This window comes from Thamnophis sirtalis, unplaced genomic scaffold (genome assembly GCF_051295495.1).
Source record: "Thamnophis sirtalis isolate CommonGarterSnake01/CBP01778 unplaced genomic scaffold, rThaSir2_p1.2 scaffold_3, whole genome shotgun sequence".
NCBI lineage: Eukaryota > Metazoa > Chordata > Lepidosauria > Squamata > Natricidae > Thamnophis > Thamnophis sirtalis.
In genome coordinates, this window is record NW_028261383.1 from 80,705,646 (window position 1) to 80,730,790 (window position 25,145).

At 37.7% G+C, this 25,145-nt stretch overlaps 1 protein-coding gene across 1 annotated transcript; it reads left to right on the top strand.

The window, feature by feature from the left end:
- The first annotated feature begins 320 nt into the window (after window positions 1-320).
- On the top strand, window positions 321-21,605 carry LOC106545411 (GDNF family receptor alpha-2). Its single transcript, XM_087709303.1, has 8 exons — window positions 321-683; window positions 9,741-10,028; window positions 14,030-14,122; window positions 15,880-16,213; window positions 16,560-16,669; window positions 17,312-17,446; window positions 18,655-18,788; window positions 19,021-21,605. The coding sequence occupies exons 1-8, from the start codon at window positions 641-643 to the stop codon at window positions 19,165-19,167; spliced, it is 1,284 nt and encodes a 427-aa protein (XP_087565429.1). The 5' UTR covers window positions 321-640; the 3' UTR covers window positions 19,168-21,605.
- The last annotated feature ends 3,540 nt before the right edge of the window (window positions 21,606-25,145 follow it).

Genomic DNA, 25,145 nt, shown 5'->3' on the forward strand with positions numbered 1-25,145 from the left:
GCTGCGAGGAATGTTGGATTTTGCTATTTGCAAAGTTCCAACAATGTTGGTTTTAATAATTCCATGCACGGGTTGCAGCCTTTGGAACGCAGAAAGGTGGGGCGACGGGCAGAGGCGGAGGGGTGCCTCGTGCGTGGCGTGGGAGGCGTCTTCGTTCCCGCCCGTTTTCTCGACTAAGGCGATGTTCTGGCACAGCCCAGACGGTTCCTTCGAGGTTTTGACAGCGCCGCTTAAAAGCCACAGGCGCGCTCCTATTGGAGCTGCGCCCTGGCTTACCAAAGACCCCGCCCCTCATAGCCCCGACTAGAAAGAGATACAAGGGAACTTGCAGTTGCCCTCGCAGAAGGTGGCGCGTGAGGCTGCCTCCGCCCACCACCCCAGTCCCGCCAGTTTGTCCGCCGCCCCGGTTGCTCGCGCGCTGCCTCCCTCCTGAGCCCTGGCGGCGAGTTCCAGTTCGGACTCCGCGCCGACGCCTAGCCCCGAGGAGGAGGAGAGCCGTCGCGAAAGCGGGACGGAAAGAAGCGGTCGGGCTGCCCGGGCTTCGCCGACTCGGGAGGGCGCGCCAGCTCTCCTTCGGAGACCGTTTGGGAGCGGAACAACCACCACCCGCGCAGCGACGTCTCTTTCGCCTCCCTTCGCCATGGGGCTCCCCCTGCTGCTGGGTCTGCTGCTCTCCCGAGCCGGTAAATTTGGGGCTGCGGGAGCGTCGTCCCTTCGTTCCCTTCACCGCAGAGTTAATCCCTATGGGAGGGAAGGGAGGTTTTTTAAATTAATTCCTGGGGTCTAAAGGCTGCGCTGCGCGGGCTGTCGACATCTCATAAAACCAAGGAATTCTGCCTGTTACTCCCCAAAGCCCTCTTTCATTTTCCCTCTCTTTTCATGGTTTAATTGTGTGTCCCTCCGCGGCTTTGTATGTATGTATGTATGTATGTATGTATGTATGTATGTATCTATCTATCTATCTATCTATCTATCTATCTATCTATCTATCTATCTATCTATCTATCTATCTATCTATCTATCTATCTATCTATCTATCTACCTACCTACCTACCTACCTACCTACCTACCTACCTACCTACCTACCTACCTACCTACCTACCTACCTACCTACCTACTCACCCACCCACCCACCCACCTACCTACCTACCTACTCACCCACCCACCCACCCACCCACCTACCTATCTTAAATGCTTTCTTGGCTTTCTCGCTCCCTTTGCCTTAAGGGGGCTTTTGTTGCAATTCCGGGTTCAACTTATTGGTTGTTAAGATAACTTTCCTTCTCGGAGGCTTCCCCCCCCCCCAGCACTCTTAGGATCGTCTTTTTTTCGAGGCTCGTCCAGATTTCTGGTCTGCGTGCAGACTCTGTAGTTCAGATTTGCAGGTGAGGAGGATGTTTGATCTCCTCCTGTGGTGTGTTGGTCACTTTGAGTGTGTTCGGGTCAGGTGGGTCCCTGGTTCACTTTATGGATGGGTGCTGCCTATGCGGGGAAAGGAGCTGGCGTTGGAGTAGGGAGAGGTTGTGGAAGTGGAAATAGAAAATATGCTACTGACAGTTTTTTGTTCCCAGTGGCAGGCTGAGCTGTTCCAGTGCATAAACTTTTGCCAGGTGCCTGCCAAGATTTTTGCGGGCTAGGAAAGAGCAACGATTTTTCCCCCTAGTCAAAGAGCAGTTTATCAGCATGTTGTAGAAGCACTATACAACAGGCAACTCATTAATTTAAGTAATATGAAGAGAATTGTCCTAAGTAATGTTAAATTAGATCTCAGTGTTTCCAGAAGGGGGAATTTGAATCAAAGGGTTTTCATTCATGAGGCTTATAATTTTGGTTTTTGTTTACATTTTGCCTGTAATCTTCAATAACAGCCGTACAGTTTTAAAATATTTCCTGTGATTTCATTCTGGTCAAGGCAGTTTTACTGAACTGCCCTGAAGAAAAAAAAATCTACGTAGTGCACCAGTTGAGAACCTTTAACTACCAGTTGAACTGACTATACCGTATATAGTCTGACATTGACTTTGCGAGTTGCAATTCAGCAATGCCTGGAACCCAGGGATTTCTCATCCTAGGTTACCATTTGAGAAGGTTCTTTCATCTAATCTAATTTAGGCAGTTCTTAGATAACTTAATTCATACTAGGGAGAAGAGACTGGCCAATTTAAAAATAACACATCTATTTAATTTGCTAATAACCTAGGGAAATAAATCACACAATGAATTCAGATATCCTGGACAAGATCTGTAGGGTTCCTATATTTGACAAGGTGCTTATATTCAGATTTGTGCAGTTGTAACTGCGTTCCAAGAAGCAAACTTTTTCCATTCTTCTCCTCCAGCCTTTTCCTCTCAAATGCTAAATTTAGAATTGGAGATACAGCTTTATAGCAAAGGTTGTTGTTAATTGCATTTATATTCCATCATTCCTGCTAAAGCAAAAGATGCTAAACAAAATTTTCTCAACTCCCTTTTACCTTCACAACAATTTTGTGTGGCAGCCTATTGTAGTCCCTCCTAATTTATTTAAACATAATTCATGTTAAGCTACAAGAAGGATGTTACATTAAGCCCATAATGACTGGATTTACATATTGTATTATGTCTGAAACAGACCAATTAGATAATGACTGAGCAAAAGGTGTAAACCAATGAATGACCAGCCCCAAGTCTGTTTCTTGACTTAATGGGAATCTGAATTTCATTTTCCCAATATTACTAGGATGCTCTAACAACTAGAAGTTTTAAATTACTTGAACTAAAGAATATGTAGTTCTTCAGCTCTTGATGAAGAACTACATATTTGGAATAGTTTCTTGCTTCTATGGTGATTAACCTGCTGGGAACAAATAGAATCAGGGGCAATCTTGTTCCTCCACAACTGTTGTTTAGAAGGGTGTTGTCTCTGTTTATCTCTATATTGCATAACCATCAAGACGAATGCACCACATTATAATAGTAATTAAAAAAAGAATTAATGGCCAAATGCATTGTATATCTTCTATACATTGCACATATAGTGAGAAACAAAGGTAAAGGTTTCCCCTGCCCAGTTGTGTTAGACTCTAGGGGGCGGTGCTCATCTCCATTTCTTAGCGGAGAGAATCAGCGTTGTCTGAAGGCCTTTCCATGGTCATGTGGTTGGCATGACTATACACTGAGGCACATGGAACACTATTGTCTTCCCACTGAAGTGATAGCTATTTATCTACTTGCATTTGCAAAAAAAATATTCTCTCCTTGAAGTGCTTATGTTACTTTTTTGTTGTTGTTAGTCATCCCAGGCCAGATTCATGACATTTGGTGAATTAGAGGTATAAAGGCTGGTGAAATAGGTTGTAGGGATCATTGCTCAATGAAGAAAGTCTATGCCAAAAAATACACTGTCTGATGTTATCAGATATATTCCATTGACTGAGAAATCCAAGATCATTTCTAAAATATCTTAATGCATCTTTAAACAATTCAGAAATATCTTTTAATATATTGATACAGTTTCTACAGATGTTCCAAAAGATAATCTCTTCAAATTATCATTATTTTTCCTTTACATGTATATTATATACAGCATATAAAATAAAAATATTCAAGTGACCTCTTTTGGGAATTCCAAAATTCCAAAACACTGTGTTCTAATTAATAAGTTTGAGTTCAGTTGGGTAGATTAGTAATCAAAATCCAAAAGTACAAAATAAAGTATAGCATGTAGGTTAAATGAAATAAAAATAGAAAGTAATAATACAAAATGCAAACAGAAATAAGAGGCTTTTTAAAAAAATCAGTTTTGTAGAAAGGTTTGAATGGTGTTTAAAATCTCTATTACTTTAATATGAATTCCAGTGTGTAGGAATTGTTTGAGAAACAATGCTCTAGACATATTTGAGGAACAGAATAGATCATGAATTACTCACATGCAAGTTCCAAGTTAAGCTAGAACAGAACAATAAAGCCAATTTTATATGATGGTCATTTCCATACGATTTTGAGCAAATGCCCACTATTTTCAAGGGCAACATCAGGAATTAATTCAAAACCTGAAAATCATATATATAGGGGACTAGAAGAACTGTGGAATGAAATCAAAGAAGTTGTTCAAGTTGAATATGAAAAGAGACAACCAAATACCAAGAAACAGAAGAAGCAAACTGGATGCTAGATCAAACAGTGGAAATTGCCAATAAGAGAAAAGACGATCCAAGAAAGACAAAAGTTTCAGGAAGAAACTTGTTTAAGGAATTTGAGAGAGCTATTTGAAGAGACAAAGAGCAGTATTGCTAAATATTGATACAGAGAGGAAGAAACAAGGAAAGTCTTCCAAAAGATTTCTAAGCTTAGAAGGAGATTCTAGCTTTCAAAAGGATGAAATGTTAAAAGATGCCAGCAGGCAGATGGAAACTGATTCCGAGAAGATCAAACAAAAATAGAGGGAGTATGATAAATTTCAATACAGTAGAGATGCTTGTATCCAAGCTATCTTAGAAGACATTCCACATTCACAAGAGAGAGAGGGAGGGAGGGAGAGGGAGATAATTAACAGACTGTGGAAACGATTACACAGATCCTTAATTTTCACATGCCAGGAAGCTAATGCTTAGGATCATCTAATGCAAAGGATCATCCAATGTAAATTACAACTCTCCATGCAAACAGAGATGCCAGATGTTCAAACTGGTTTTATAAAAGGCGAACTAATAAGAAAAATTATAACTGAATAACTGAGAAAACAAAGGAAAACCAAAAATAAATCAGAATACGCTATATGAAAACAACACTTACAATTTGAAGAAACAAAGAATGGAAGGAATATTGATATTTTTGTATTTTATTCCTGGAGACAATTCTTGAAACAACCACAGCTGGCCAAAGACAAACAAACATGAATCCAATAAAAGAGAATATTTGTAGCTCAGTGTTGAAATTAGGGGTTCTTGGTGCTCTCTTATTTTTTTGCAGACATTTCATTACCCAAACTAGGTAACATCGTCAGTGCTGGTCTAAATAGATGAATAATAATACAACAAATCAATTTAGAGTTCTTGTGGCACAAATAACCAGACTAAGAGTATCATATTTTGGACACATTACACAAAAACCAAATCTGCAAAATTGGGGAAAATGGAAAGAAAGAAAAGAAAACAACAAACAGCAACATGGATGGACTTAATTACAGTAGCATCTAGACAACCTGTGACCTATGGGATCATCACTTCAGAGATACAGTATTTCTTTACCAGATTCCTCAGTGCCTTCCACAATGGCAGAATTTCTAATGTATTCTTAAAATCTAGGAAGGAATTCAGAGATTAACAGATTAACAGAGTTGGAAGGAACTTTTTAGGTCATCTAGTCCAACCCCCCACCCAAGCATGTATCTGCCTTGAAAGTAACCCACACTGAAGTGTCAAACATCAGGAGCTGACTACAGGAAATGGTTTGTGATGGTTTTTTTATTCAGTCATAAAATGATTTTTGATAATTTTTGTGTCATAAAATGTTTTATAAAATTTATCAAATTTCAAGTCCATGGGAGTCATGGATCCTGAATTGCAGATGCATTCTATAATTAAAGTCATTTGAAGTATCTTGTCTGAAAAGTGTTTGCCCTATGATGCACCAGTTGGAAATTGACAATTTCAGTAGTATAAAGATGGGTGTGCTGTTGGAAAACCTGAAAGGCCAAGATGGGTACAGAACATTCTAGAGAAGCACTTTTCACGTGATCCTTAAAAGTTGATGCCAACTTAATGGTACCTAATGAAATGTTTTTAGAAATTGAAATAAGTTTGGGGAAAAGGGGCTTAAGAGTTGTTGGGATAGAAGGGAATTTTAGAGATTATGGGTTCCTTTCCAAAAACTCAAATATAGTTCTGTAGCCAGAGAAAAAGTAAACCACCATAGATTTTGCTATCTCTTTTTTTTTAAACCTACAAAGGCTGGCCTCCCAATATTTCAATGTCATCAGATGGTATAAGAGCTCTCTGCCAATCAAAACATTCCTATAATACCAATGTTTTTAATACATGGATAGACTTGAAGACCTGTTAGAACTGATCCCACTTCTCAAAGGAAATCTCATAGAACTTGAGGGAGACAAACAATAAAATAAATTAGATTAGTACTAGGTTGACCTCCAGCCATGGTAGCCCACTGGGTGACTTTGGATCAGTCAATCTCTCTCAACCCAGGCTGCCAAACAGGGTTGTTGTTGTTGGAAAAAATAGGAAGAGTGACCTCTCTCTTTAAAAGAAAGAACAACACATATTCATAACTCTACATGTACAATCATACTTTAAAGGGCATGGGATTGATGAAGCTTTACTTTAGAGATAGATTCATCCCAAAAGAGTGTTGCTATTTTATATATATATATATATCTTTGTTAATTCCCTTGAATTATTTAGAAAGGGGCTGGTTGGCAACAAAAGCCAGTTTCTGAATCTCAAACTAAAAAGGGTTTTTAAAAGGAATGATCATGCCGTTGTATTATTCTATACACCTCTTTCTCACTCTGTGTGTTTGCGCTTTTTATCCCTTGAAAATTTCAGTGTATATGACTACCCCAGGTCTTTCTCTTTTGGGTGGAGAGATTCTTTCATTCATTGAAGGAAGAGGCAGCTGTCAAGAAGCAGCTACGATCTTGATATCACCAGGAAAAGAGTAGGCTCTACCCTTTCTGGCTCTGGGAATCATGTTAATAGCTCCACATAGTCACTTGTATTTTCTCTACTTTCTCTTTGGGAAGATAGAGAGAACAAAGGACGCTTGAAGGTTTCTAGCTCAGGAGTTCTTTTTGACTAAAAACATGAGTTACCTAAACATAACAGGTAAATTATGGTGTTTGAAATCCAATTATAAGACTCTCAAGAAAGAATACAATACCTGGAGTATTTTTTATTAGTTTTGGTTGAAAACAAAGCAATTTTCTTCAATTTAAACGAAGATGATGTCAGTTTGGTGCAAACTAAAAAGGAAATTCATCACTAAAATACCATGTGACTTTCTCTTGTTTACTTATTAGTTAAGAAATCTGCCTTTGATTGAAGTAGTGCAGAATCAAAGTATATTGATAAGATCAATCAGTCAGGAGATGCCAATGGCCAAGGATCCAGCCAAATATACAGTTTTTATTATGCCCTTTTCCTCCTTTAGAATATTTTAATATTTATTTTGAATCAGGTTAGTAGAGCAAGATTCTTTAAACGCTGCAATAAAGCATCTTTACACTCCTAAATCCTGATTTTAATCATGTTTAATCTTTACAAAATCAAAGAGAAAAAGGGGATCAAAATTGCTAGTTTTGCACATGCAAAAAATAATAATAAAAAGTGGTGCTGTATTTATGTAAATGAAGTGTATCTTATTTTGGACGAGATCTTAGTGATAGCTTAAGCTTTGTGTGATAACCTATATTCAGGATTACTTCTAAAGTTTCTAGCTATAAATATGAGTAATAACTGAGCAATCTTCCTGTACTGAATTATACCAAGGAATCTAATGCTACTGTGCCAGATCAAAGTCTTGCTACATCTATACTAACTCATGGCCTGTGCAGAAGCAAGAGAAAGGGACAAAGCAAAGTTAACATATTTCCTCTCCAATGATTATGGCGGCAACATTAGAGTCCATCTGCCAGCAGTCAGGTTAAAATAAGTTGATCTATTCATGGTAATTATAATGGTTCAAATATAATGCAATACCATGGAATGTCTCTGTTGTATCTAGAAAAGCATAAGAATCAGACTATAGAGCAGAGTACCAAAAGGACAGATTGATAGATGCCAACCATATGCTGCTAAAGACATACCCAATATTCAGTACTAAAGAATAATCCTGTCTTTTACTACTTAAGAATTTGGGCAGCTGCTGTTCTAAAATATCTTTATTCAAAAGGTAGAATATAATGGTTAAAAAGGAACATTGAACACTCCAATAAAAATGCACACATTAATAAAAGAAAATTCATGCATATAGCCCTAATCATATGAACAAGGAAAAAACTATGAGAATGTTTTTAAATGGAAACAAACATTGTTTCCATTATTGGTAGATTGCAATGATATCAAGAGTCCTTTAATTCTAAATTAGAATAAAAGAACTTGAGACTTGAAAGCTTCTTTGGAAATCAGGGTTGAGAAATTGATTGCAGGATGAATATGTAAAACATTAGTATCTCTGTTGTGTTTGTTATTTGCTTGCCTTTTACTGAGAAATAAAAACTTCTCCCTGGAACTTTGTTTCTACATATGGTAGCTGCAGTGAGATTGTTGTATGTTCAAAAGTGAAAAGTTTGACCCTACAGCAATGGAGGAATGGTTGGTGAAGATGATAGAATTTGCAAAGATGGCTAAATTGTCTTTCTTGATTAGAGAAAAGGCAGTATCTACATTTATGACTGACTTAATGATTTTTGCATTAAACAGAAAAAATGCAGTCATGACTTGTGGTTTTGATGATTAGAAAAAAAATTAGATAATAGAAGTAAATGAGCTTTTTATCATCATAGAGCAGGAGATAATTTTGTAATTCTTATATTTACTACAAAAGTAATCAAAAGCTTCTTTTTATCTTTTCTTTCTGTACTTTTTCTTTTTTCTTTTTCTCTCTGTTTTCTTCATTCTGTATTAGTTTGTGTTGGTTTTTATATTTTCTTTAAAACTTTTAATAAGATTTATATATAAAAAGGAATCAAAACATCAAGGTACCGGTAATTTTTTAAAAAAAATAAACAAATAAAAGCAAATAAAAAAGAATTAAAATGGAATAAATGCATCACACATCATGTTTGTATGTGCATTTCTTAATACAGATTTTTCAACTATCCATATTTATAATTTCAAAGCAAAATGACATTTGTACAGATCAAGCTAATCTGTTGATAAGAACATTGTTAACATAGCTAATAAATGATGATCACAGTTACTATTTTTGTAGATCCCCCCCCAAAAAAACTCTCTGCTGTTGTTTTTAATTTTAATTTTTAACCAGAACAAATGCTCATACTTTTTAATATAGTTAATTGAATGAAAGTTGTATTTCATGGAGTCATGGAATGTAAGAGTTGATTGCTCTGATGTTGCCCTATTTTTCAATGTTTACAGCGACAAATCTAGTCACACATTAAACCAATGAATTAATTTATATTTCTCAGGAAATATGAAATAAATAACCAAGAAAATTTATTGTAAAAGATGATTGGGTAATTTCCCCAATTTCTTCAAAACTTATTAGTGATTGGACTTGTTCATCTAAATGTAGCAGTAATGCTTACAACCCTGCCAGCATAATCTAGAAATGTTATAATTTATTTAGTGTAATTTCCTATCGTTTTAACATTAGTACTATTACCTATATGATATCTTCATGGTCAGTTCTTCTTGCCCTGTTGAAGTAAATTTAAAAGAAATTTATGTGCCACAAAAACCCTCTAATAATATTGATCAAGTTCAGATACCAGCTGATCCTTGCAGACTTTTTAAAGACTTGTGTAAGAGTTTTATGATATATTAATATTACCAAGAATCCCTTCCTTTTAAGTGAAGCAGGTCTACATCATTCTTCAGCTGTTCTTAATGCTCTTAATTGATGAAATCTAGATAATTTATGAAGGAATTATTGAACTTGACGCACTTGAAACCAAATTGAATATGAAATTAGGAAGGCTCTCTCTAACCAACACTATGGGATGAGAAGTTGGCTGCAGTGTGTATATGTAAAATGATGACGTTCCTTCTTTTCCCAAACAGGAGGATTCCAAGTTATGTCTTTTGAGCAGCCCAACAACTGTCTAACAGCTGAGACCCTTTGTCTAGCTGAGCCTTCCTGCAGTGCCACCTATCAGATCCTGCGAAACTGTTCCCAGCATCTTTCTAAGAACAGTTACATCTTTCTGAACCATGATGAAGCCAAGAACAGATGCATAGAGGCACAAATAAAAATGAAAAATAGTCATTTTCAGCATTGCAAATGTCATCATAAGAAGGAAGAGCATTGCTTGCAAATCTACCGGGCTGTGTATTCAACTTTAACACAAGGTAAGATAGAAACTTGATAATTATTGATTTTCTTGTATCACTAGAGGTAACAGGAAAAAAATACCCAACATTCTGGTAGAAACAAATGCTTAGATCTAAGAGGAAAATAACTGGCATCAATGTCTAAAATCTCATTATGGTCTTTCCCAGCTTTGCCATTTGAGACTTTTAAATAAAGAAGCTGGAGACTGAGGTCCAACCCCCTTATGCTCAGGGCCATAAGGAGCACTGTGTAACATAATAAGTTATAATCTGTTAGAAAGGCTTACAATACAGGCATGTGTTTTATGCCTTAAAAGATAAGAATTACAATGCCACATTTTGGCAAGCACAAAGAGGTGGTTGTCCAGGAACCAGAAAAAAGGGTGGGATCAAAGACCCCATTTGGAGGTATCTTCTTTTCTTAGGATTAGCCCTCAGACTGAGCTATTTGCAGGAGAAAGCAAAGATGACTTTTGTTGTAAATATCTTCATTGGAATCCCATTGGCAGACTCCCTGGTTCAAACTCAGCAGAAACTACCTAGATGCTTGACACAGCATGGCTAGCGATAAATCTTTATTGCATACTGAATGAATCCCCTTTAAGCAAGAGATCACCTTCTGTCAATATGCACTGTTGTCCCTTTTTTATATCCATTGTGGTTTAAATTCAGCATTATCCCCCCCTACCCCACCCCCACACATCCTTTCCCACATGTCAATGGGCATTTTATTTTGCCATTTTACTTATGTACTTGTGTAGGTACACAGAATAGTTGTTTTTCAGCCACATCATTCCATTTGTTACCTATTGCTTGAGTTGTTTTTTAAATGTAATTGTAGCATTAAACTGTAGTATCAAAAGCAACTGAGACAACAGATACTGCTTTACTCTACAGCTCCACTTTCCTCGGCCAACCATGGCTTGGTTAAGAGTAGTGAACCCATGTTCATAGAGAGACCAGACAAGAGCTGATAGGTGTGGGTTGGGGATTATTTTGAAAAGCAGCAGAAGGGGAAGCTGATGCTACTTCTTACTGCCACCACTGGTCAGCTGAACACTTGGTCTCCAAACTGGAATTGGTTCAGAGAACTAGCAGGTAAAGAGAAGAGCCCTGCTTGAAAGAACTGGACATTCTCACTTCTGAAAGCAGTAGAGAACAATAGTTGGGAGGTAGTGGCTGTTTGTGTGCACCTTCTTAAACTGACTAATAGGTGTGAAGCTGATGCAACCTTGTAAGAAGTTAACTGACATCTACTAAAATGTGTTTAATTATACACATTGTAAACTACTGAAGTTTGTTGGTATGAACAACCATGACACAACACGGGGGGGGGGGGTGGGGAAGGCTCCTGGAGTGTATCTGTGCTGCAATTGCCTTTCTGCTAGGATATAACAGGCATTCTCATTCTGGAAAAAAATGGCTGTCAATATGTCACAAAGCAGTTCTTTATTTTCCGCTTCCTCCTTTCAAGGGGTTATAAATGACAAAGTGGTTATGTATAACATCCAAAGTGTAATACCTATTTTGGAGTATATGAACGGATAATTATTGGTGATGCAGTGGTTAGAATGCAGTATTGCAGGCTAATTCTGCTGACTGCCAGCAATTCATCAGTTCAATCTCACCAGTCAAGGTTGACTTCCATCCTTCTGAGGTTGGTAAAATGAGGACCTAGATTGTTGGGGGAAATATTCTGCCTCTATAAACTACTTAGAGAGGGCTGTAAAGCCCTATGGAGCAGTATACAAGTGCTATTGCTATATACATTTATTCAGTGATGGGTTGCTAACCGATTTGCTACCCGTTCATTTGTGCTGGTGCACATGCACATGTGCAGAAGCGTCTGGGTGGGTGGGTGGAGCCTCCCACCGCCGCCACTACCAGTTCGGCCAAACCAGGCTAAACCAACAACCCATCTCTGCATTTATTCCATTTACATACTGTAATATATTAGAGTGGAGCAAAAATTGAATAAATAAAAGTGTAAAATGTAAGAATGGAATAAATATAAATGTGCACACTTATTTAGCTATTCTTTGACAGGAAGTCAGAAGTAATTGGGGAAAGTTGCATGAATGGACAAAAATAAATGATCTTTGTATCTGAGCAAGTTACTGGATACAGTAGCTTAGGAGGCACAGTATATTTCTCCTTGGAGATAAAAGCAGGGCACCTACCTTTTAGATAGTAATCTCATAGGATGTGCTAAATGTCTTGCCATTTAATCAAAGAAAATCTAGTAAATCCTGGATGATGATACCATTCAGTTGTGTCTTTCCATTTCTTCTGATCTTGCACTATTCCTTTGAGTTTTTCTATTCTTTGGTTGTGTCAGCTTTGATAGTGTCCAGCCACCATGTGTCAGGATTCTCCAAGTAACCCTAACTCCGAGACTGGCATGCCTTGTTTCTTTTTACTGCAAACGCTTCTAAATATAATTACTGTATTTTTCAGAGTATAAGACGCACCTTTTCCCCCCAGAAAAGAACGTGAAAATCTGGGTGCGTTTTATACACTGAATACAGCATTTTTGGCCTACCGAAACCCTGCCCTTTGCAAAAATGGCCATGCAGAGGCTTTGGGAGGCTTGCAAAGTGTTCCTAGGGGCTGGGGAGGGCAAAAATGAGCAAAAAATAGACCATTTCCCCACCCCCCATCCCCTGGGAACACTCTAAAAACCTCCCAAAGCCTCTGCCTGCCCTTTTTCTTTGCAAAAAAACCCAGCCTGTTTTTGCAAAAGTGGACCATTTTTTGCTCATCCCCCCCCCCGCCTCCAGGAGCACTCTACAAGACTCCCAAAGTTCTGCATGCCCCCCTCTTTTTTTTTCTTTTTTTGTGTGCAAAAAACAAGGCGTGCAGAGGTTTTGGGAGATCTGCAGAGTGCAAAAACTTTTATCTCTTCAAAATCATGGTGCGTCTTATACTCCGGTGCATCTTATGGTCTGAAAAATACAATACTTTCTCCAGTGAATTTTTGTGCATGACATGGCCAAAATAAGTGAGACATAGTTTTGTGATTTTTTTTCCCTTCTAGTGACATGTGTGGGGTTATGCACTCCAATACTTTCTTGTTGGTCACTTTCGCTGTCCAAGGAATACACTGGTGCCTTCTTTAGCACTACCGCTTATTATTAGCACATGGCTTATCTCATTAGTTAGGAGACTACAATGCTATTGCACAGTAGTAGTTTGGCTGTCCGTTTACCAGCTCTGTTGTAGGACATGCTCGTACACTTTATAAAGTGCACCACAGGAGGGAGAGCTGGCTTTGCACGAGAAAGAAAGTCAGGTGGCTCTTTCTGCAGTGCCATCCTATCCCCCCTCCCTTTCCTGGAGCCGCCTCATAAATGGGGTTGCCAGGAAGGTTAAAAATGGCAGGAATCTGACTGCCTGCACAGAGCACCAACTCATTCCCCCCCCCCCATCAAAGTGGTAGCTACTCGCATAGAATATGTTTTCAAACTGTTAGGTGGAGAGAAGTTGAGGTGAGTGACAGGAGCTCACCCCGTCATGCAGTGCTAGGACTCGAACCACTGATACAGAGACCATCTCCAGGCACTGCTTTTGGTACATACTTTGGCTTTAACCTTTGCCACCAACACTTCATGATCTAAGCCACAATTAGCAAGGATGTGTGTCCTACATATATAAGGCGAAGACAAATAAATAATTGAAACGATTTTATTCTGGAACCTATCTTAAGAACCTAAAACATTACACTGCTTCATATTGTTTTAGATAAATAGTAACTTTGAGCATAATTCTACTCACTGTATATTATGGCCTGTTATTAGCGATTATTAAGTTCAGTAATGTTAAGGTACAGACCAGTTGTCCTTTTATAATGTTTGCCTCCCCAACTGTTGTTTACTGTGTAAACTCTGTAATGTACATTTTGCTGTGATCAGGCAAGCCTATTTTCTAAAACTTGTGTTTTTAGATAATGGTTTCTCGGAATCTCTTGGGAACCTTTCAATACTCTAGCAGTTAAAATTATATTTTTTTATGCTGTACAGATGACTTTCATTTGGAGGTGCTTCCCCATAGGGATGTAGCAAACAAAGAAGCTGTGAAGACAAAATACAACAAGCTGGCAACTCGTGTCTCAGGTAGAATTTATATCAACCATTCACAATCTTTAGTCCATTGCCTAGAACAGTGTTTCTCAACCTTGGCAACTTGAAGATGTCCGGACTTCAACTTCAATGCATTCGCTGGCTGGGGTATTCTGGGAGTTGAAGTCGGGACATCTTCAAGTTGCCAAGGTTGAGAAACACTGGCCTAGAATCTCTTAGAACTAGGATAGTAAAAAAAATCTTACAAAGAAATTAAATAAATCCAGGTCTCTTCCCCTCCCCCTCCATAAATTGCATGTAGGGTAAATCTGAGATAGAGGGAAATATTTGATAGATAATTTTAAAGATAGCTTCAAGAGCATTAATGCATAGAGGCGTCAAAGACACTTCTTTGAACCCCCAGTTTTCTACTCTAGCCAAAACAATTACTCTCATGGAAAGAGAAGCCAAATTTCCTCCACTCTAATTAATCTGTAATTTTCCAAAAACAGACTCTCACCCAAAAAGTGATGCCTCCAGGGGTAGGTTTCAAAAATGGCAGCAATGTGTTCGCTGCTCTGTTGCTTGGCGGGCATGGCCATGGTGGATGTGGCTTAGTTGGCCTCCTGTACCACGGCGGGGAAGGGGGAGTTCACCGTCCCCAGCCTCCGGAGGCTTTCTTCAAGCCTTTGGGAGGGCGAAAACTGCTTCCCCTGATTCCAGAGACCTTCCAGATGCCGGAAACAGGCCCGTTTCCAGACTTCTGGATCCTCTGGTAGGCCCATTTCCCCCCTCTCTGAACCTCCCTGCGTCCCCTGCACTTACCTGGCAGAATGAACAGGTCATGTGGAAGGGGAAGGGAAAGAAGGGGTGGGTGTGGCCAGCCAGGGGTGGCATTTGGGGGTTTGCCAACCTGGGCAGAATCCTAGCTAGAGGATCACCAGAAGCCATGCGAACCCCCAGCAGCCAACCCCTGGTCATGTCTCCACAATTATATCTTATACTATCAATCAATGCAAAACAAGCCGCCACTTAAAACCAAAAGTAAAATATCTTCCAAATCTATCACCTTATTTATCTCTACACATAAGCTATAAGGCTACTTTTTATCCAAATAACTATCCATCCACCCATATCTTGCATCTGCCTTCTCCCAGCTCTGCCTTCTACAATACCAGCTGACTTTCTAAATACTTAATTGCATTCTTAGATATTTTTCCCCCTGCTATTATGTCCAGCTTTCAAAAGAATCTGCCCCAGACACTTTTTGCTTTTCACCTGGCTAATTGAAGAACAACTGTTTCCCAACCCAATTCTTTTATTCTGAAGAATCATTTGAGTCCAGAGGATATGTTGCCCATGGGTGGCATATTGCCAACTCCATCAGTTTATCTACCCGACCATATCTCCAACTAACTATTGTTCAGACTAATGACAAAAAGGCTGAATGCTGAAGAACCTATGAAAAACCTACTTTCCTCATGGAGTTCTCAATTCCTGCAAGAAATACTATAGATTTGCAGAAGGAAGAGACATTATTTCAAACATTCCCACTTATTTTTTTCTTATTTCATAATTTATTTAATTAAGCCAATGGGGTGTATGGCACTTTTACAGAGTTGTCCCATGGAGCTTTTTGTCCCATATTTGACCTAGGATAAATAATAAAGAAAAAAAGATGGGTTAAACAGAAAAAGAATTCATCTTTGAATTGTAGAGAGATTCTGGCAATTGTCTTTTTTGTTTAATCTCCTTTGGCAAATCGTTTTTGGAGTTTACTGTTACCTCCTTGTGTTTCTGTGGATTTATAGGTTCCCATAGAACCAAAGATAGCTCAAATTCCTGCCTGCTTGCGGCTAATACTTGCCAATTGAACCACAAATGCCTGCGTCAGCGCTCACAATATGCTCAGGCCTGCACTACAGGATACCCATGTGACAAACGCCTATGCCACCGAAATCTGAGACACTTCTTTGATAAGATTGGTATGGATTTCACCAAGAAGCTCCTGTTTTGTCCTTGCCAAGATGAAGATTGTGGGGAACGACGCTGGCAAACCATTGTCCCACAATGTTCTTTCGTGAGCAGCAGGAAGCCCAATTGCCTCGACTTGCGGGATGCCTGCTTAAAGGATAATGTCTGCGGGTGAGTCTAATGGAATGATTATCTGAGTAAGTTTCATGGCATCTGAATATTAATGGCTATAAGAGCAGTAAAATGGATGTGTTACAATTCTGATAGTGTGATGTACCTATTTAAAAAGTACACACCCTCACACAACCCATCCAGAAGTGGCCACAAAGGGTTTAGTATCATGTCCACTCACTAAGGTCCTTCATTATTTTTATGAAAATGGAGGTAAATATAGTGCAACCTCCCACTTTAAAAAAAAGTTTGATTTTGATTTATCCTATCAAATTCTTGGAAAACTAATAAATCGTTTTTGGCTAATAAAGGGGTTTGTCATTCTGATAGTTATGTCTCCTGTCAGATCTCGGCTGGCTGATTTCCAAGAAAAATGCAAATCGTTACAGACATTCACAGATGGCTGCTCTCCACTGAATTATGCAGCATGCCTGCAGGCTTACATGAAGATGATTGGTACGTATTGGATCTGGTGGAGTTTATTGGGAAGTTTAATAGAAAATCTTTTTCTGACTTTGAGCAGTGCTGTTCAAATGGGCCTCCATACTCCTATCATAGACGCTTCTATTTCTATAATCCTTTGCCTGGTTAGCTCTAGCCACAGGTGCTGAAATCAATACATCTTTGATTTACTTTAGTAAGACTTATGCTTTAATCTTTTATAGTAATGGTTAGTGTCTTACTGTAGAATATCCCCAACATAGGTTGTTGGCAGTTAAATGACTTTCAATACACTATATGGATTGAAACCTCTCTAACGAAAAAGTGGGGCAGGAAGTTTATTGAAACCAGTTTATTTCCAGGCCAGAATTATATAGTCTTAGGGTGCTGACTGAAAAGAGTGATTCACCAGCTTTATTGCACATTTAAAGAAAATAGTTGTGTGGTTTTGTATTTAGCCTTTTTGGTTTAGGGATTAAAAGGTAAAATCTCTGTTAAAACTATTTTGATTCCTTAAAACTATGTTTTAAACCTATCTTGATTAAAATTATCTTGTAATTTCATGAACACATCTATGTCATTTTCTTGGCAACAACATGCACCTCACCTACTTCCTTCGGGTTGTCTGGTTTTATTTTATTGCTTTATTTGAAACAGGTACATCTTTGACCCCCAATTATGCGAGCAACTCCAGTACTGAGATCACACTTTGGTGTTCCTGTTCAAACAGTGGCAATCATAAAGAGGAGTGTGATCGAATCCTTAACTTATTTTCCAGCAACAAGTGTCTCAGTAAGTCAATACAGAATATCAATATCGGGGCAGATCTTAATTTTTCTAACCCCAAAGGTTTCCCAATAAATTGGCAGAGGATTCCATGGGGAAATGAAAGTAGATTTCTATGCAGGGTAAAATTAAATTTGAAAGTTATTGTTAGAAGATTTTAATAAATACTCCATGTATATGCCACCAGTCTTTCAATGGTGGTCAGGTCCATTACAGATTTTCATTAAGATTAGAGAAATGGAGGACAGATTTGCCAGGATACTGAAATAGGATTCCACATTCAGAGACTGCAGATGAGATTTATTCATTTTTTACATTTATACCCTGCTGCAATCTCAAAGGATATTGAAGATATAAAAAATATGCTGCTCTTGCCTTCATTCCCTAGTTTCAACTTATCCAATTTCTTTCATATTTTGCAAAGAAAATTTGAAACTAGACTTTTATTCCGATGCGATATATTGAAATATATAATATACTATATTACATATTGTATCTTTAACTGATTAATTATAATTAATATTTGTTACTTTATTAATATCTTACTTCATTAATTACATCTGCATTCAGCAATAGAAGTTGATGTTTCAGTAAGCATCAACTTTTTTCTGCTGATACTGGAAAGATGACAGTCACCTAAGCACTAAAAGTATACTTGTTTTCTATTCCCATCATTGCCTATAGAGTTTAGAAAGTTAAGCCTTGTAATATAAAATATTTTTCACTATTGTAAAAGTGAGGTTAAACATTGGTTTCAATTCTTAGTGGTTCATCTTTTTAAATTGGAAAAAAATGCTTATGAAAAAAGTTATTTATGTTTCTTGATTAATTTTTAATTATGATTCATTATCTGATTCTCTTATCCTGTTTGGAAGGGAAGAAAATCATATGCCTGAACTTGATTGATAAATTCCAATCCCTGCCAAGTCTGGTGATATATTACACTGGAATAGTTTTCTTGATCAAGAGCAATTTATAGTGAGTTAATTGCCAAAATGTTCTTACATTAAAGCCAAAAATTGATGAATAAAGAAACTGCAGGTTTCTGTGTAGCCAAAGAAGAATGGAAAATGCCTGCTAATTTTTGATAGAGACTTGTGAAAAATATAAATATAATAATTTACCAGCATATTTACTCTGCTAAAACTAGAGGTTTCAACCAATGGCTCAGAATTTGAGATCCTCAACACTCCTCCATATTCTCTGTCTCACAGATAATGCAATCCAAACTGAGATGAATCTTGGCCAAAAGAATAAGGAGGTGCAGGACCAGCCGCCGCAATTCACTCCTTCTGTAGACATTCAAGGAGATGGCACTAGCACAATGTTCACTGAAAAACTGTACCAGGTAAGTTAAATATGTTAATTAAACAATATTATAAATGAAATCAGAGATATTATATGACTATAAAATTACCAGCTTTCAATTAAATATATTCTGAGAGATTTTTACCTTTGACCCAAAGAGGCCTCCTGAACATCCAACAGAAAATAAAGGGGGAGGAAAAGAGAATTTAAATGAGATGTATCCAATCAGAACTTAATGTTTTCCCTCTTTCTCTGTCTCCCTTCCTTTATAGGAACCTGAGGTGAAGGAGGAGAAGAAAGATTCAGAAATTCTTACCCTCAACCGAAAATCAGCCCCAAATTCTGAATATCCCAGAGCTCAGTTTTCCTCACTCATCTTGATCTTAACCTTAGTCTTCTTATTTCTTGGCCCACCTTAACCTAATATGAATTTTATTGCTACTATTGTATATTTCCTTGAGAAGGGGAAACTGACTTGTTTCATGCAGAGAGGAAGCATTGGTCCCTGCATATTTGTTTAACCTTCTATCAGCACAGTGGCCCTTTGACTCATTTTTGTATACAGCTGCAGTAGAAGTCAGTGGGAGATGACGTGGAATTCAGATTACCTCCCTGCCCTGAGAAAAAAGCAAGCAGGTAGGAGATTCTAGGGAACTACTTTTTAAAATCTAAATCAGGGTAAAAATTTCATATTCTAAAATATCCTCTTTAAGAAGACAAAGAAAAACTGGTTCATCCTGGTCTGTTAAATGATGTACAATTTCTGCCAAAGGAAAACCCCCAACATCTGGATTATTTTCAGGACTGTTGTAGGCAAAAATGTTGTGTTAAGGGCATGATACTGAACAGTAGCCTCTGTACATGGTTTCTTGTTTGCCCAACTAATCTTAATGTGTTAATTATTCAAGGGAAATTTAAATCACCTGAGCCAAGATGAATTTATGTTTTTTTTTCCAATAAAATGCATCTTCTTTAGCAATAGCTACAAAGTCCAGCTTTTCACAAGAGTCCGCATGCAAGCTAAGATTTTATGCACAACAGATTCCTAGATGCATCAAATGTTGTTTGCCATAAGTTAGCATCCCCTTACATACCTTTCTGTACATTGTGTAGAATTAAAAGTTATCCATGACCTGACAATTGTGGGTGTAGAAACTGTGATATTATATGTTGTTCTTTTAAACTGCAATGGTATGTTGTTAATGCTGTTTATACATTACTTATTTACATTTCTTATATGGACACTGCCATGAGAAACCTTCAAGTTTTGAAAGAACTATCAAGTAAATCCAGTAGTTCTTCGCTGCATCTCTTTCCTTCTTATTCTAAAGAACTGGAATAATGTGGCTGTGAAGTTGCCTGTCATATGTGCAAGGATTAAGACTGTACTGCATTCCATAATGGTGGTTATTCTAAAACAAAGTTGTAATGCAACATATAATTGTAATAATTTTCTACATCTTAGCATGTTGTGCACTTTTTTATTGTGGCATAGGTTTTTGTCTTCTGAACTGTGAAGGATGTGGAGCTTCATCTTTATTTACTGTATGCTTAGTAACAAAAAAAGGAAGCCCTATTTGCATGGGTTCCTACACCATTCTGCAGTAACTATGGCACCTATTATGGAAATTTTAAAAGGATTTGTCCCCACTTTTTAAATTTGCAATTATATTTGTAAAAAAATTGGAAGTATGGCTTATTTTTTAAAAAAGGCAAGAAATGATGTGTTATCAGAAGGAATATAACAATATTAAATCTTAACAATTTTTTAAAACAATTCTGACTGTAAAATAAAATATTAGAACATATTATAGACTGGGATTAAGCATTTGGACTTTTATACAAATTCTGAAGATGGGGAGTTACAGAAGTCATTTAGATAAAGTTAATAATTTTGCAACACTAGGAATAGTCTACAGTTTCCATTAAGAAAATATGACAACAATGCAAAGTATTGGAAAACCCTAAAATTAAACTTCGTAACAAGTAAAAAGGTAAAGATGATTTTTTAAAAATCATAGTATTGTTTTCCATGATTGACTTTCTGCAGTTATTACATTCATAATAGATTTACAAGAGCTAGAGGTACAACAGCACAATTACAAAACTGAACATACTATCATGAATTAAGAAGTAAACTATAGGTTTTTCAGGGTGTGGTCCTGGTATAGCACCCATAAACATCAACAAAACTTTGATGAACTTTCTTTTGTTCACTTGGGTTGCACTTCTGTTTCCTGAGGTCCATGCACACCTAGGGAAATAAGAAGGCTCATTTAGGCTTCTCTCTCCTTCCCCTAGATAAGAGGAGAATGTCCCAATCATTCCACAGGCCTCATATATTTCCTATGTATATGGTAAGTGGGAGAACAAGATGTTGAAAGGTGTGGTATTACAACGACCAAGGTCAATGTGGCAGCCTTTTAAGTTACATGGATTTCAACTTCCAGAAATTCTAGTGACTGGAGAATTCTGGGAATTGAAGTCCATAGATCTTAAAGTTGCCATGGTTCAGGAATATTGGCCTGGGACATACCAGTGAGCATTTTCATCTAAAGTATTGTTCCTCCTCTATTTACTTGCATTGTTCTTATACTTTTTCATACTTCTTATATGGTTATATTGATTTTATTTCATATAATATTGAATATATCTACAACTCCCATGCCTCTCCTGAAAGGAGAAATTGCAGAACACTAGACATTCCTAAAATGTTATCAAATATCTATAGTACATTGTCTAGGTCTCTTGGCAAACATAAAAGAAGTGAGAGTATTCTGAATTACTGTAATAAAAATTCCAATATCTTGTACATGTGATTCAGCTTATAATGTCAAAAATAAAGTTTACTTTACAACTCTGGGCGTCTTCTTTTCCCCCTTTGAATTCAGCAAGAGATGTATTGAATGTCAGTACCTCTGTGATGATTCTACAATATAGACGGTTCTTAATCTCAGTTATGAAAATGGAAGTAAGCCTTTCTATAGTCTCATCGCTGTTTGCACTATTCATTTGTGTGCATATATACAGTAACTAGACCCAGAAAACATTATTCCTCAGCTATTTTGAAAGTAGGTTGTTGCTTCATGAGAGAGGTATTTCCCCAAAGACATGAAGTAAAAAGATACATTAAATTTCCTTTAGAGATTTCCCATATTTTAGAGCTAATTAAGATACAGAAAATGCTAAGAGCAAATTGTTCATATGACTACAGAGTTGGAAAAACATCTGATTTAACAATTTCTTGAATCCTTGGAGGAGCTTCCAGTTGATACAGTATATTCTATTGTTGGTAGAAAATGTGGATCCTAGGTGCTTTTGCTTATTTGAGCTTCATAAAACTAGGAAAGTTTGAGTAATAAAAAAATGAGATAATTTGAAATGCAGAATGTAAATGGAGAAAGACATACAAATTAATAAAGCCTAGATCTCATTTTAGATCCTATGCTGAGTGACAATGGAGAAATAAATGTACATTTCACAATGAACACCCTAGTGCAATTTAAACAAACTGGATTGGATCTTATAAGTGATTTTAGCTAGTTGCAAATATCAGAGCATGTTAACTTTGCAATATCAAGCATTTTGAATTTTAAAAAAATCTTCAGTTACAATTTAGGTATAAATTACATAAAATGTCAAATGTAACATTGCATCTAGTTTGTTGTTTTTAGAAATGAAAATTGAATTAGCATGGAAGCCAATAAGTAATGAGATCAGAATTGGTACACAGAGGAATAAATTCTTTTCTTAGATCTGAGTGCAATGCCTCTTCCAAAGCAAGACCTCTTGTTGGGAGATGGGAATTTTTCATGGTTACCAATATTACCAACTATGGTAACTCCCATATGACTTTTGCTTGAAATTGGACTTAGGAAAATACTCTGAAGTATCATTGTTTATTCTTCTCCCTTCTAATAAGTCACACAAATAGTTTTTGCTTAAAAAAGGTAAGTGGGACTAGACTTTGCATCAATAAGCAATGCAGTTGTTAAAACATGTCATGTGACTGCATTACTTAGCAACAGCAGTTCTGCCACTAATGCAGTTGCTGCTGTTAAATGAATCCCACAATACTGTTTAAGTGCAAGGTCACAACGGTTGCCATTTGCAATCTCTTGCCAGCTTCCCCATTGACTTTGCGAGAAGCCAGCAGAGAAGATTGCAATGCAAATGGTGATCAGATGAATATGGGAGTATATCTTAATTGTGAGTTGGTTGCCAAGCTGGTCTAAATCATGATCACATAACCGTGTGAATGCTGCAATGATGGCTTGAGCTTTGGGGATCAGTTATAACTTCCACTTGTTCAATGCCATTGTACATTTTGTCAGTGAACAAGTGTTCATTAAACAAGTATTTAAATAAATGGCATTACATCATCCGATATTTCCAAATTGAAGCAGGAAAAAAGATGGGCTATATGCCTGGTCTTACATTGGACAACTACGTTGACATTTGATGCCATCAGCTCTGATATTCTCTCTGAACACTTGAATTGAAGTAGGAGACAATTATATTGATCTGCTTATATTTAGCAAATAGACCTGCCATGTTGTGGTTTTATCCTTTGAAACATCAAGCTCTATTTTCTGTTCCATGCTGTTCCACATTTACATTACACTAAAGCTGTCTGGAAAACAAAGTTATATCCTTACTTTTGATAGCTGGCAATATTTTTCATCTAACCTAGATTGATCCCAGACTAGGTGAGAGGATGGAAATATTACTCATGAACAGCAACTAACCAGAGAGGGAAAAGCAGTGATTGACTTTCTGCATCAGTTGCAGTATCCCTTAATTTTTTTTAATTTAGTTTGTCAAACATGTACAAGATAACATACTGCATATAAGTATAAACATGGACATGAACAAGGGAAATGAGTACAAATAAATGGGGACAGGGACAGGAAGGCACGCTGGTGCACTTATGCACGCCCTCTTTACAGACCTCTTAGGAATGGGATGAGGTCCATGGTAGACAGTTTAAGGTTGAAGCTGTGGGGGTTTGAGGGTGTAACAATGGAGTCAGGTAGAGCATTCCAGGCATTGACCACTGTTGCTGAAGTTGTATTTGCTGCAATCGAGTTTGGAACGGTTTACCTTGCGTTTGTATCGATTGTTTGCCCGTGTATTATTGAGGTTGAGGTTGAAGCTGAAGAAGTCATTGATAGGTAGGACATTGTACAGACACTATATACTATACTTAAGTCAAACTGTAGGCGGCATACTTCCAGGTTGTCCAAACCCAAAATTTCGAGCCTTGGTGGCATAAGGGATTCTATTGTGAGCACTGCAGTAATGGTAGCAGAAGCGCACACACATGTCTGGGCATACACATCCATGATGATGTCTGGGTGGATGGGTGGAGCCTTGCACCACTGCCAAATTTGGTTCACCCAAACTGGGGTGAACCAGCAGAATACCACCTCTGGAGCAGAGGAGCACTCTTCTTGTGAAATGCTTCTGGACCCGCTCAATTGTATTAATGTTCAATATACAGTGTGGATTCCAGGCAGATGAGCTGTATTCGAGAATTGGCCTGGCAAAGGCTTTATATTAATACAATAATACAATAGCAAAGTTAGAAGGGACCTTGGAGGTCTTCTAGTCCAACCCCCTGCCTAGGCAGGAAACCCTATACTGTTTCAGACAAATGGCTATCCAACATCTTCTTAAAGACTTCCAGTGTTGGGGCATTCACAACTTCTGGAGGCAAGCTGTTCCACTGATTGATTGTTCTAACTGTCAGGAAATTTCTCCTTAGTTCTAAGTTGCTTCTCTCCTTGATTAGTTTCCACCCATTGCTTCTTGTTCTACCCTCAGGTGCTTTGGAGAATAGCTTGACTCCCGCTTCTTTGTGGCAACCCCTGAGATATTGGAACACTGCTATCATGTCTCCCCTACTCCTTCTTTTCATTAAACTAGACATACCCAATTCCTGCAACCGTTCTTCATATGTTTTGGTCTCAGTCCCCTAATCATCTTTGTTGCTCTTCTCTGCACTCTTTCTAGAGTCGCCACATCTTTTCTCAAAACTAAATGCAATATTCCAAGTGTGGCCTTACCAAGGCATTATAAAGTGGTATATTAATGATCAGCTTCACAATCTGGAAAGTAGTGTTGATTTTGAATGAAGTACAAATCCTGTTTAATCAAACATTCATCTGCCAGACACACTTTTACCATATTTTAGTAACAGTGATCATTGTGATACGTTGTAGAAAAGTTTTTGCCAGTTTTGTTGTTGTTGTTGTCGCTGGCTAAAGTGGTGGATAAGAGCTGAGAAGCTACAGATCCAAGCCTGCTCAGAATGGTAGAAGCTACAGCTGACTCTGGATAGTTGCTGCAACTCAGCCCAATTTACCTCAAAAGAGAGAATTTAGAGGAGGGAACA

Excerpts from the sequence above, each read along its gene's own strand:
- LOC106545411 (XM_087709303.1), top strand. The coding sequence starts at position 641 with ATGGGGCTCCCCCTGCTGCTGGGTCTGCTGCTCTCCCGAGCCG. Across the intron at positions 16,214-16,559 it reads TTAAAGGATAATGTCTGCGG|ATCTCGGCTGGCTGATTTCC; the intron begins GTGAGTCTAATG and ends GTCTCCTGTCAG. Across the intron at positions 17,447-18,654 it reads TTCCAGCAACAAGTGTCTCA|ATAATGCAATCCAAACTGAG; the intron begins GTAAGTCAATAC and ends TCTGTCTCACAG.